The 14,937-nt window shown below is 39.7% G+C and overlaps 1 protein-coding gene across 3 annotated transcripts in view; it reads left to right on the forward strand.

Annotated features, from left to right (window-relative positions):
• LOC109400186 (RNA-binding protein Musashi homolog 2) overlaps positions 1–14,937 on the forward strand; it is a 185,621-nt gene that overhangs the window by 75,876 nt on the left and 94,808 nt on the right. For 2 of the 3 annotated variants that reach the window (XM_029872186.2, XM_029872189.2), the window contains exon 3: positions 11,884–11,904. The exons of the other annotated variant lie outside the window; for it this stretch is intronic. In XM_029872186.2, the coding sequence (XP_029728046.1) occupies positions 11,884–11,904 (21 nt within the window). The remainder of the gene's footprint in view (positions 1–11,883; positions 11,905–14,937) is intronic. 3 annotated transcript variants of the gene reach the window in all.

The raw sequence follows: 14,937 nt of genomic DNA on the forward strand, positions 1-14,937 counted from the left end.
AAGAGGTCGATCCTACTGAGAGAGAGGATAACATACTGTTTTACATGAGCGCTGTGTATCCCCTCAGTCCTCGTCCGTCGTCGTCCTCGTCCTCGTAAACGTATGTTGTGTATGTTTCAAACTGGCAGGCAGCTGACCGACCAGCCAGCCAGCCGACCAATGCTAACCGTGTGCTAAGCCCTGGCTTTTGTTCTGGTTGGTTGTTGTTGAGTTAGGACCGGACTCGAAGTGGTGGCCGAAGCCGATGACCATCATCAAGAAGTATTTTTGTTTTTGCGCACCTAGCCAAACCAGAGCTCCACCACGTGACAAAGCAAACATGGGCCACCCATAATTCTATTGGCTTTTGGGAGGTGTCACTGGCTGGCTTCCCTCTGCTGTCGCTCTGTAGAGCATAGTGGGGTGAAATGATACTTATTTAGGTTGGAACTAAGCAATCGAAATACAGCTTAGTAAACCTTTTCTTCGTAGATGAAACGCAACACTCTCGTTCAAATCTTCTTACACCGCTTTGTAACTTACAACAAACATAATAACAACAAAGCCTCATCGAGCCTTTCGCCACACCTTGCCCTACAGTTATAGCAACGGCACGCTGATGGACGAGTTCATCCCAAAGCTCTTGCAATGGATCCTTCTCAACGGGATTATACCTTGGTACTAACTATTGCTGGTAGTTGTAGGCTTTTCCGAGGGGGGTGTTTGTTTCCATTACAAATTCTATTATGGGAAAGTAACTAATCACTCCATCGACCACGATGACGGAGCGCTGATCAAGCCTTAGAGATTTCACGTGTTCTGGTGGGCCGTTACCGAGATCCATAATGGGCAGGGCTAGTGGCGGGTCACTTTTTAGTGGCTCAATTAATTGTTTGTAATAAAAACCGAGGGTCAAATTGACAATGAAGTCACATGAATTGAGGAATGATTAATTAACTTGAAAAAAAAAATATTTTACCAGTCGGCTTGTATGTCTGAAATAAACGTAAACACTTGATGCATTCGAAGGCAAAGTGTGTTTAATTGATAAATTGAGATAAAATTGTGAAAAATAGAGTTACCACTTGTTTTGATGAGATTCGAACCCACGGCTCCGTATTGCTAGCCTGGCGCATTAACCAACTAAGCCACAGAACAAGTTACGATTCCGCGAAATAGAAAGTCGAACTGGATTCGCAGCGCCATCCTAATCGCATTGGAAGCCACTCAACAGTGAATGGTTATCGCTTTTGTTTGTGTGGCTGCTTGTTAGGAACCACAGCAAACTTCGTCGAATGGGTGTCCCATTCCACCATTTGTTGATTCGCGCCCGATCCGAACTACGAAGGAATAAGAAAGCCAGGCGAATGGCGCATCGCATCGCACTGGCGATGGAATTACGTGGTTCGATGAGGACAACCCGTTTGCTCCATCTTACTCGACTCTCTTCAGCAAAGAAGAGTGAAATAATGTCGATAGAAACGAAGTCAAAATTCCAATGCCAGTTTTTTCGTAGAATGTCAACATTTACACCATGTACTGAATTGCGACCGATTTCTTTTACGATGGATTTTTTTACGAGGATTCTACAGAGTTTCAGGAGAAGTTTTCCCGGTATTGCTCCCAGCGTCTCTCGTGGGAGAGCTGAAAGACATTTTCGATTTCTACCAGGATTAATTCCGAGATCTCCATAAACGTTTCTCTGACGACATATCGCAGATATTGTAGCGGAGTTTCTCGTGGAGTTTTCTCGATTTCTGTTCAAGATTTTCCATGATTCTTTCCGGTGTTCCCCTTGGAACTTCCACAGGAGTCCTTCCCATGATTTCTCCCAGAGTTACTACAGGAGGTATTTCTGAGATTTCTTCTAGAGCTCATCCAAGCAGTTCTTAAGGAATTTTTCACGAATTTTCTGTAGGAGCTCCTCCCGTGATATTTTCTGAAGCTATAGTTTCTTCAAGAAATTTCCGTGATCTTTCCTCTAGGGTCTCTCTTTCTGGATTTGTCTAGAAGTTTACAGGAGGTATTTCTGAGATTTATTCTAGAGCTCATCCGATGATTTCTTAAGGAATTTTTCATGAATTTTCTGTAGGAGCCTTTCCCGTGATTTCTTTTGAAGCTATAGTTTCTTCAAGAAATTTACGTGATCTTTCTTCTAGAGTCTCCCTTTCTGGATTTCTCCAGAAGTTTCAGCTGGGATATTTGATGTGTCTTCAGAGATTTCTCTCGGAGTTTCTCCCGGGATATCTCTCAGAAAATTCCTTCCGCTGTTGGTCCAAGAATATCGCTCAGAGTTTTTCTGGATTCAACTTAGGATTTCTCCTAAGATTTGCTCCGTCATGCCCTCTGGGATTTCTGTAGGAACTTTTGCTGATATTTTCCATGGCGTTGTTCTTCGCGTGATTTATTTTACAGCGTTTTCAAGGCTTTACTTTGTAGTTGTTTGTCGGATTTCTTGTTGTTATCCACCTGAGATTATTTTTAACACGTTGTTAGAGCTTTTCCCAGAATGCCTACACGGTAAAAAATCTGCACTCTGATATAAACTTATTGGCACTTGAATTCGCACTACTGTCTAATCAGTTTGTTATCAGTTAAATATCATTCGAAAAAGAACATTCAATGCCTCTTCAATTTAAATGGAAATTCACTTCAATTCGTAGTTGACAATGTTTTGATTATAAAACTAGAATTAAAAAAAGTGTTCACCACACCCAAGATACGATACCAGGACCTTGAGATTCACGATCATCTGTTTTCCCACTACACTACTTCACATCTGTTAGAGAGGATCGTATCGAAGCGAAACACTTTCTACTACCTGTCATCTATATTTACTTTCATGTCCAAAACAGTCATTACCAAACCAATAGCTTTTCACTTTGGATCGTACTGCTTTATACAGTATTGCAAATCGAAGTGATTTTCAGTTAATTTCTCCGGTGGGTTTGTTTTGGCTCTGAAATCAACACTGACAGCATTGTGATTTCAACGGAAAAACATTGCTGATCATGTTGATTGGGTTGTTGAATAGCTAATGGATTTTTCCCTTACATCGTGCGTGCAAATTTTTTACCGTGTACCAGAAATTGTAGCGAGATTCTGGATGCTCGTTTTAGCAATTCTTTAAAAGTTGCTCCCGGAGTTCTTGCAGGGATTTTCCAGGATTTTTTCTTTGGAATGTCCCCTGGGATAACAAAATTCCTTGTAAGAAATGCCCGGAGAAATATAAGAAGATATCCTGAGAAAAACTGAGACATCTAAAAAAAAGCTCTAGAGATAATCCCGGGAGGAAATGTTAAGGAAATTCAAGAAGCTCTGAAAACCTATAAGATGAAGCCCGCAAGAAAATCCAAAAGAAACGTCGGAAAACTCAAGGATAAATTCCTGGAAGAACTTCTGCAACAATCCAAAGAGAAACTGTTGAAAAGCAATCCTGGAAAATCACTAAGAGAAATTCCTAATGGAGCTTTGGATAAACTTTGGAGGGATCTCCGAGCAATCCAGCGAGAAACTCTGGAAACATATCGGGAAACCTCTGGAAGAAACCCCGGAGAGGTAATGAAGTACACACTAAGATTATGATTTTCCAGCTCAGTAAATTTTTCGCTGAGTTCTGTATTTTTTCATCTTTTTTACTGAGTTCTCAACAGCAGATTTAACTCGGTACACTCGGTAATCAATATTTACTGTACATCAGTAACGATATTTACCGTTCATCTGTAATTTTTGACAGTTCATTTACAGAACTCGTTATCTCATTTACAGAGTATTCAGTAAAAGGGATAACCGAGCGTACCGAGTTAAATCTGCTGTTGAGAACTCAGTAAAAAGATGGGGAAAATATCGAGACTCCGTAAAAATCTCCTGTAGAAATTATGAGAAGCTCTAGTAGAAATCATGGAAGAAACTCTAGAAGAAATCCCAGGAACAACTCTCAGAAATCGCGAAATAACACCGAAAAAATCTAGGAAGAATCTATTTATTTATTTTATTTTATTTTATTTTATTTTATTGATGCACAAGGGGGTCATGGGGCCAAGTCTTCAATGCAAGTCCAAGGACTCACACCGTCCATAATACACCGTGGAATTTGGGAGTAGGCATTGCAACCTCTTTAGCCATGCGGCTTTTAAGTTTTGCGTGGCCTTAAGGATGAGGAAAGGTAGGAGATTGATTTTGCGGGATGAGCTGTGAAAGAATGTGTTGTTAATTAAATGGTCAACGTTATTTACCTTTGCTATTTTCACAAAAATGAACAAGTTTGACGATATGGTGCTTGATTTTCAGTGAACCGTTCATGCTAGTTCTTCTCGTTCTTATGTCTTCAAAGCTAGGGAGCTTGATTAATAATGTCAAAAAATACAAGGACATATTGTGTATCAACTTCCTTCCTGTAAATAGAAATCAAATATATCAAAAACAACAAAAAAGAACCGTAACGCTTCTTGATTTGATCACGAAAAGTATCGGTTCTTGTTGGCACCACGAGTGTGAATCTTTCTCTGTAGAGTAAAGATACATTTAAGCCCCGAGACCGAGACCTGACAGCAATCAAGCTGATCACAAGGTTGTGCTTTTGCCCAGAGATCTAGGAAGGATCTATTTATGGGAGCAAATACGTAAACACTCTCAGGATAGTTCTGAAAGTTCTGACAAACCTCTAGGACAAAAAAAAAACTTGGACTCAAGGAAGAGCTCGCGAGAAGAATTCTGTGAGAAACTGCGATGTTTAAAGGAGGAATTGTCGTAGAATGGCAAGGAGAAATCCTGGAGGAAATTGGAGGAAGAATCGTGGAAATAATTTTAAAATCTCAACTACTACAACACCTGCACAGAGAACAGACATCCAAGTTCAGTTTAAAAACTGTATACGAAAGATCATGTGGTCTGTGGGGTTACTTATCGTACGCCTGAATGTTTTTTTTTCCTGATTTTTAAAGGGTTTGGACGACATTTCTTTTTGAAAGAATCTTTCGGTTGGAATGTCAAAACAATTTCTTGCAACTGACCCAAAAAAAAGCTCCTGTAAAAATCTAGAAATAATCAATTTTCCAAGAAAAAAATCCTGGAAGAACTCAGCATTTTGGTAAAATTTATTGAATAAGCTTCTTGAGCACTTGCCGTTCATATTTCTACTTTTTAAGGATAAGTATATTTCAATATAATTTTTAAAAGTAGGGTAGGTAATCAAATGTTGAACCAAATTGCGGCTTTCCGAAGTAGCGCAAATTTTGAGTGATTTTTTCTCCCACATGGAAATAATTTACTACGACAATATCTTATGTACATGAAAGCCACGGGTATAAGCTTTCTATTAAGTGGTAAAAAGGTTGTGTTTGCACCGAATTTCATTGAAAAATTTAACTATTTGTCAACAATGATTTTAATCTTAATTTGAACCATCGTAATCATAATTTGAATCAATTTTAATCTTAATTTGAACTACTGGCGGCAGCAGCTTGATCATCTCCCACAACAGCCAATTTCGCGCTGAACAATAGAAAAACACATGGATCTGCTAATTCCCATAACTGTTTTTCATTAGGAAGTGGAATTTCAACTAAGAATGTTCTAAACTCTTCAGGAACTTGGAAACTAAATTTGGAATTTTTCATCCCCCAAGAGTAAACAAAACAACCACTAGCGCAATCTGCAGGCCAACACTGGAAGCTCGCCACCGTTTACTAGTTCGAATTTAGATTACAAATGGTTCAACTTAAGATAACATTCTCCAAGTAAGAATTGCTTAAATTTGATAATTTTATGACAAATAATGCGAAATATTATTCGGTTGGTCGATTATACGATAAATAAGCTTTCATTTGACGTGTTCACACATTGCGTGTGATACAATGCATGAGCTGTACGAGTGCACCGAAAATGTGCTTTCTTTGGGGGGAAATGGGGTAAATCACAGTGATTTTTCAATTGCCTGTTTTCCATGACAAAAACGCTTTTTTTTAATGCTTTTAAAGCCCATGTTATCAGGTTATATTACGGAAAGCTGTTTAACATCTTTTTCGGGACAATATTTGCCTAAAAAGTAAGTCGTTTTAATGAATTTCGAAATGGTTCAAATTAAGATTACAATTTGACTAGTTCAAAGTTTGATTTCTTACCCTATATAAATTTTATAAAACTTAAGCTAATTTTTTTTAATGATAAACTTTCGAAATTCCCCCCTTGAAAAACCTGGAAAACCGAGGGAATTTTATTTTGTCTTATGAGTAGACACCGTGGTTTACATAATACTGCCACAGTATTGTGCCGAGCCGAAATCAGTTGCATATCGTTCCGATCTATGTGCTTCAGTCATGAAGTATTCCTGCAATTAATTGGCTATTAACTTTTCATGTTCTGATGCTATTCAATACCTGAGTCTAAAATTCAAAACTGCATTAAAATGCTTTAAAGCCTGATAACTTAAATGCTACTTTTTCTTCCTACACTGTTTTATCAATCACTTTTTCCTGTTATTGAATCAGGGTTGTAAAATGTTACGAAATGTCATGCGAAAAATGTGTATGTTGTAATCGATTATGACATCTTACAATTCTGAACTTAATACTTACAAAAAAAGGTCGAGTTTGGCAATATTTTATCGGAAAAAGAAAAAAAATACCGAAAAATTGTTCTCTAAGTTCCCGAGTAGGTGAGAAAATCTAACGAATAACACGTTAAGTTATTATTAATTGAATTACTGAAGAACAAAAACTGATATTGGTTTGATTGAGATATGTAGATATGAGAGGTAAAACATCAGATATAATATCAAAATCTAGTAGGGAGAAATGCTCAATAATAGCTCGTTAAGATATTACAAGATCAAATCAATAGCAGACAAGATTTGGCGACCTTTTTCTTGAAAAAAAAATGCCAACATCCAGCATCGAACCTACGACCTTAGGATTCGCAGGCGGCGATGCTTACCACTCAACTGCGGCTCACTGTAGTGAATATCATGGCAACAAGAGCATGAGGCTCTTCGTTTCCCCAGCTTAGAAAGGGGCACATGGCATTTCACTAACATTGAACCATCTCTAAGGGTGTATGTGTTCCATTTCGTGCAGAAGAGCTAAATTAGTTCTTATGAAGAAATTTTCAGATATTTCGATAAGAACAAAAGCTGATAGGGAATCGCGCTACTTGGGCGGTGGCTTCTATATTCGTCTGTTTTCCACTATAACTCAGTCAAATTTGAACCAATTGACAGAACTTTTGGAATGTGATGAGATAGGTATAGTATCTACCCGTGTACAACATTCCAAGTCAATTGTTTCAGAATTGACTGAGTTATAGTGGGAAATAGACGAATATAGAAGCCATCGCCCAAGTGGCGCGATACCCTACCATATCATTTCGAGTTATTGGTACGATATTCTTTAAATTTTTGAATAACACATCAAAAGCACATCGAGCTATGACAGCAAAAATTGTTCGGTTTGAGATTTGATTTAGATATTTCCGTCTGCCCGGGTTGTCAAACTGTGTTAGAGTTTTGTCTAGCAGCGTTTGAAACTGGATCAACCCTTTTAGGCTGACAACCAGTACTGATACCGGAACAACCGCTACCAGCCCTTCCATCCCCATCGCACCATGTGCGGTCGGCACATCGCATAAATACCTATATGATTACTCCACAAACAGGCGTCCTTTTTTCCACAAGATCCTGCTTCTCAGCAGGACGATGTGTGCCTATGACTATAGGGACCTGCGCGCTCGAGAAGCTCGGTGACCTAGACTCCTCTCGTCGTTATCCTGATGATGGAGGCGGGAGTTGTGTAACTTATCCCGCTCTCCAAATGGTGACGACGACGACATCGCAGCGTCGACATCAGCAGAATGGGTGGGTGGTGCATTCAAAAGTGAAAGAGCTGGGCTGGGATTTATTCTTTCGAGTTGGATGGTGGAAACGCAAGCAGGCGAAGGCCGGATAGAAGTTTTTCCAACCGGAAGGAAGATACCAGCAGTGGCGGAGGGAGGGCGGTGACACGCAGAAACGTATTCAAGGTTGGAGTTGTGAGATGTGATTCAAAAAGCTAGAAAATAAAAGTTGTGAAAGGTACCTACCAAATCGCGAACGTCAGAGAGCAGCAGCGAGTTCATAATCAAATGAAAGGAGAGTGGGACGACGACGAGCCTGTTTCAGAGGGGATGTTCCAACCGTTGTTTGTTCGGTGACGATGTTACAGAAAGCTTTTTAAATCATTCAATTTGTGTGTGCGAGCGTGGGAAGGTGGGTGCCGCTGGCTGGTGCATGCGAAGGGGGTTTCGGAGTAAGTTCTTTTGTGCTTTCGCAGAGGTAGTCGAAAGAAACACTGAATACATATGGCAGCCTTTGAAATGCTTTCTGGGAACATCGGATTATTCGAGCCTGGAGGCTTCGTTAGGAAATTTGTGGAAAGTCTCAGGTTGACAACGGATTCATGGTAGTTCTTGAGAAACGAGTCGTTTTAATATTGAAATCGGTACAAACTTCAGTAAACAAGCTTTGCCAAAGTTGCCGTGTTTATATGAAGGGTTGGTAGAATTTTGAAATTAATGTATACATTCGGATTGAGACGTTACTCCGAAAGTCAGCATCTCAAGCCTTCACACACTCAGTTGAGCTCGGCTAATTTCCATTCTTTTACCGAGATTCGCACGGCCGAGCACTCAGCTATCGCAAATTAACTGAGATATCAGCAAAAAGTCAAGTTTATTCATAGCAGCACCCATGGGTACCGCTAGTATCAAATATTAAACGTCAAGCATTTAGCTGAGATTTCAGCAAATGAACTTTAACCGAGATTTGCACAGCCGATCTCGGCATTCTGTTTTAAGTGTGCACAATGTAATGTTAGATTTCAGACAGAAAATCTTTCGTAGAAGCTTGGGTTAGGTATGTTTTCCAAATGTTATGTTTCATGTTGCACGTTGGTTTTCTCCTACCCGTTTTCAAACTATCAATCACAATGAAGTATGAACCCATCCTTCATGATTTCCCTGATGAACCAACAATGATGGGATTGCGTTGTTGTCCCCATCTTCCACTACCTACTAGGATGATAATGAGTTTCACCGGAACACATGACTTACGTATGAAACACGATTATGTCGCTTTCGTCAGAGCCAGGGATGCTGATGTTGTTTTTTCGGTGTCCGTACGAAAACCTTCTTCCGGTACAACTTTGTGCTGCTCTCGAGCTGGATAAGAGCGTTAAAGTGCTGAATAACGCAGTCAAGGCCCGATGAAAACCTAATTTGGTCTCTAGGGATACCATTAGGATGGTGTGGATGTGGTATGGGAGAAGCTCATTTCATTGTTCTTCATGCGTAGGGGTTGGTTTGCCTGAGGCTGATAAAAGGGTATGATTTTGCTAAGCGGAAGTGTTTGAGGTATGGAATGTAAATACCCTCAACTTTAATAACCGACCAACAACGGTTCTATTTATGTGCACATGATGAGTACCTGTGCGTGTAAAAAGTCCGGAAAAAGACGACTGGCTCGCTTAAATTCGTCGTTTCTCAACAATCGCAATTCTATGTTTTCACTTATTTCCCGGAATTGTCTTGCAATCACGGTGACATTCAGACTGAAATGGGTTCTTAGAAACAGAGTGTGATTTCATGTCTGTCAATATCCATTGCATTTCATACACACATTCTATGTAAAACCTCCTTCTGGTGTCATGCAAACATTCACTTACACTGCCATCAAACGAGGAAGCTTCCATGAATTAAAGATTATCGAGCTCTACTCCATCACTGGATTAGTGCATTTCAGTAGCAACCTCTGAAATTGAACCCCATTCATTTGAAACAGTGTTCTGTTAGGAACCAATGCGAAGAGTGAAATAGTTCCAACCAGATTCACTAATTTGATGGATCACTTCCTCCTAGGGCAGCGAATCACACTACTACCAGACCGCCCCGGGCTTCCCGTTTACGTCTTTGCGGGATATAGTTAAATAGACCAGCAGGATGGGGAAGGTGTTGATTGAATCCCCACGCTGTCAATCTATAGCATAGAGTGGAGCAGATTCCCACGAATCCTCACATCAGTAGTAGTAGCAGCAGCAGCAGAATTTCAATATCCCTGTCTCTCGTTGCTTAACTTCCCACAAAAACCCGCATACCCCCTCTCGGCAATGATGAGTTTGTACGTGCAAATGTGTGTTGTATGGCTGCCTGGCTACTACACGGCTTGGATTATAGGACGGCATTGCTGCTGCTGCAGCAGCTATTGAATTCTTCGAATGGAAAAATCGATCGATTTTTCTCCCGCTGTTTTGCAAATCCACCCTACCCTCCTCTTACGCTGTGGCAGAATTACTCGGCATGCCACCGACTCTGAAGCTCTACCTACCTAACGAGTGTGTTGGTCCTCTGCCCGTTCGTCCACCTGAAAGTGAACATACGAAGCTGCCCTCTTTCGATAGAGAAAATCTTGCAATTACCTGGTCATAATAAACTCTGTGTATGGTGTGGGGATACATGGGAAATAATAATCCAAAGCAGGGGTTGTGAACCTTTTTGGGATCATTCTGTTCTTTTGTGATAGTATTTTTAATAATTTGTTGATTTTTCCTTGCTTTTTTTTACATTTACCATTATTAAATGTGATTGCGGATACATAAGTTCATTGAACACGTTTTTGCATTTGTGTTAATCTTGTATGATATGTGTTAAATAAAAGTTAAGACCAAACGTTTCTAGACCGTTAGATGATGAAGAATCCATAATAGACGAAAAAATAACGAAGATTTATAGTAAGCATAAGGAAAATCCTGTTGTATCCATTGGTCACGTCAGTAATAAGTATATAAATAAGTATGGAACGAGCTCATCGGTGTTAAACAAAACTTCACCGGTTGCTAGCTTTGCGTCAGAAAAATTGTCCAGTCTACCATAGAAACAGTCTAAGATTGCTAACGTTCACCCTCATCGTGGGATCCCTCGGTGTTTGGGTTTCCGAGAACGAGAATCAATGGGAGATTACACTCGTAAAAAGGGGTTTCGGGATGGGATATCCTCTTGAGCATCTTTACTTCCTCCCCTCTTGGGAAAGGACCTTTCCGCAGCGGTGCGGTGGTGAACGGTGTTTGCTTCCTTCTTCAGTCATTGGGTGGTATAGCTATGTATGGAACCTAGACCTTGGTTGTGGTGCGGTGATGTACTTAATGCTTCATCAGTTCTTAAAGCTTTCTTTATCCCTCTGTATTATCTGTTCGTTTGAGTTCGGTTCTATTTGTAGCTTTTTACTGCTTCGAACTGCTCGAAGCACGTGATGCATGATTGTTAAGCCAATAGCGAGCACAGTTCGAATCCGAAGCGAATGGGAAACTTTTCCCACCAAAGCAGCACTAGTAATTAACGCTTAATTAACAATCGTGCATCTTGTCCGATGCAGTTGATGCTTTAATTTTCATTAGTTCGAGATTTCGTTCTTCCATAACACATGCTATTCTCACGGGTGGAGTAACTAACCGAAGCAGGTTTCTGCTCTAGAAAGCATAAAATAGAACTAGAAAACATCCACCTGTACATGTGTTGTGTACTTGATGAACGTTGGTGATGGAAACACGGTATACGGATATTTATGTACAAGTCTTGGCAACGTATTTAACCTGGAAGTTGCACTGCTCCTGATTGCCGTCGTTTGCTATATAGAGTTTTTAATTGATAGACAAGTGACAACTTACCTATCCTCTCGAAATCTACTGCCTGCTTGCCTGCCTACCTGTCTGTCATGTGCACACAAAACCACCCGTACTAACCTCTCTACTTGTACACAGTGTTCATAAAACAGCATCTATACTGCCCTGCCATCATGTACCGCCTCATTCATTTGAAGAAGATACAATTATAAAACTTTGTCCTCTCTTGTTCTCTTTTCTCTGTTTCTTGGTGCCGATATAGATTGCATGGAACTACTTTTAGGTAAGTAGCCGGTCCAGAGATTGAGTTTATCGACCGCAACAACTACCAACTGCTGGGAGTTTTTCGATCGCCTGATTGCCAATCAACTGTTCCGTAGCGCGCTGATACCTGCTGGGATGGGATACTACTTCGTTCGAACTAGAACTAGCTTCCACACACAGATTCTGCAATAGAAGAAGATTGATTTGAGCGACCTTTTACGGCACCGAAAGTAATCGCAGCACTGTTTCAAACCGGCAAATGGATTGCAAAATGGAAAACCTGGACCGTTTATTGAACTGGAATCATTGCTTTACCCATTCCACAGATCCAAAAATCCAACATTTATTAGCAGAGTCGCTTTTCTTGGAATCTCCAACACCAGTCGCGTCTATTTTCAGTCAGCAGCCCGTCGTAGTCGGATGATGGTTCCGGAGAATCCCCCAGTAATTAGTTTTCATTCAAATTCGATTGCGTGCGGGCCTAAGTGTGTTTGTGTTATCTAGTCCGCCGGATGGCTTTCGATAGTCATTACCGTGCTAAAGCTGTTGACTATTGGGCTAATCCATTTAGTACATGGTGCTGCTTTCGACTAGGGAATCGCGCCACTTGGGCGGTGGCTTCTATATTCGTCTGTTTTCCACTATAACTCAGTCAAATTTAAACCAATTGACACAACTTTTGGAATGTGGTGAGATAGGCATAGTATCTACCCGTGTACAACATTTCAAGTCAATTGGTACCAAATTGACTGAGTTATAGTGGCAAACAGACGAATATAGAAGCCACCGCCCAAGTGGCGCGATACCCTACGTACCTATTGAATTTATTTGGATGGATTATCATTTCAGGAATAAGGAAGGAGCAAGGGAAATGTCCCACGGCACGTGCCCAAGTTTGCATGAACAATCAATATCATTATCATCTGTATTTAAGAATCTTTCAACCATTGGCCTGTTCATCTCTAGTTGATTTTCGAATTCTTTCCATGATTCCTTCAATCGCTAGAGATTCGTCCATGCCGGGATTCCATCCAGGATTCTTCCAGAAATTCATCAAAAGATATTTGCAAATCCTTCTACAGGGATTCCTTCTAAGATTCTTCCTGAAATTTAAAACAGGTTGTTGACAACCTGGAAAAACCTTGGAAGTCAGGGAATGCCAATGATTTTACAATTTTAAATTCCTCACGAGTATCCTCCCTCTCTGGATTGCTTCAATCTCTGTCATTTATCTCGAGGAGTTGCTCCCGGGTTTTATCAGGGATTCCTCCAGGAATATCAGCCGTGATCTTTTCAAGACTTTCTTCTAAAATTCCTTCAGAGTTTCTTAAATTCTAGAGGTGTGTAGCCCCGATATTTGATAACTTGTATCATGGATATCCTGGATTTTTTTTCTAACGGTTCCTCTCGATATTCATCCAGGATTTTTGCCGGGTTCCCTAATACAGCGATTCATTTGTAATTCCTCATACCGCATACAAGATTCCTCCAAACTTCTTCCAGGAATTCCCCAACAGATTTCTGCAGAAATTCCTACACAGCAAAGAATTACTTCTAGGATTCTTATTGAAATCTAATAAAATATCTAATAACATAACAATGTTGTAAACTTTCAAATAGCAATCTTCTAAATTTATAGAGGTTCGACTGGGGAGTTGACTTTTTTCTCTAGTGATTTCGCCTTTCGATCCAGATGTTCTAAACTCTCTTCAAGAATTCCGCCCAGGATTCACCTCATAATTCATCCCAAGATTCCGCCGATCTTCAGGCATTTGCCGACATTCCACCGAGATTTCTTAACAATTTCTAATTCCATACGAGAAACCTCTCAGCACCCGAGCAGAAGGGAATGGCAAGAGTATAATAAAATATGTTATTTTGGCAAAATAACTGAGTAACGGAAAGAGTTATTTTTATGTTATTAACATAACATATCATGTTATAGATTCCCCTCCCCCTGGATATTCGATCTTGACGCGATGCACAGTGGCCGGAAGCCGGACAAAACCTCAAAAATCGACTTCAATATTTTAATTTTCTAATATTTTTCTTCCATTATAGATACTTCAACTAAGAAAACCCCAAATTTTCAAGAGATTTGGTCAAAAATTGAGTCTTGCAGATTTTTTCAAAGTTGAAGTTTTATGTGCGGCAATATTAGTATTTATTGTCTTTATTCTATAAGCTTCTTCATGAGTTCGTTGTAAAAGTTAGGAAGACTTGAATAATGTGACAATATTTTTTGTGTTTTTGGGTATGAATAACCATTACATTTCAGGGATTGTTTGGAATTCAATCACAAAATTATTATGTTTTTACAATATGCAAACATATTGACTTTTATGAAATTTTGAAGAAAAATTTCGTATGAAAGAGATCCAGTACTTGTTTAGGAAACATCAGAAAACGACGCCGTATCCCGGATATGACGTGCAATTTTGTCTAGTTTTTGGCTATATAGGTCACTGTTTGCGCATTTTTGCGCTAAGCGCGAAAAAAATTATTTTTTTCTATCAGGTCACAATGGAGCCGCATGGTTGTGGAGGAAGTGATATTGTTTGAAGTTTAAATTTTATCTTAACATAGTTCAAATTGACTTCAGATTACTTACAATTTAGCGTAATTTTCATTCTTGTAAGAGACTTTCACCAAGTCAGATGGTCATAAAGGGGGGGGAGGGGTGGTGTCTGAAAATGTAATAATGTAATGGCCACAGCTTTAACTTTTTTTTATTATTTATTTTTAAATATTATTTTATTTTTTGACACAAAAACACAAGAAGGTGGGTGCTCCAGTTTAAAACAGAAAGCTGGAGAGGAAAGGAGTGATGACTAAGTATGAATAAGCATTTATTTTCTTAGACACTACCCACATGCTGCTTCACCAGATACAACTAACTCTTTTAGCCTTCAACATAAAAGAAAGACAAAAACAACCATGAAAACATGTAAAAATAACTACAAACCATTACTCATTGATTTTCTTATACTGGTTGTTTCTTCGATTCATCTTAATCGTTAGAATTGCTCAACAACTTTGGAAGCAATCTCTT

This window comes from Aedes albopictus, chromosome 3 (genome assembly GCF_035046485.1).
Source record: "Aedes albopictus strain Foshan chromosome 3, AalbF5, whole genome shotgun sequence".
NCBI classification, from domain to species: domain Eukaryota; kingdom Metazoa; phylum Arthropoda; class Insecta; order Diptera; family Culicidae; genus Aedes; species Aedes albopictus.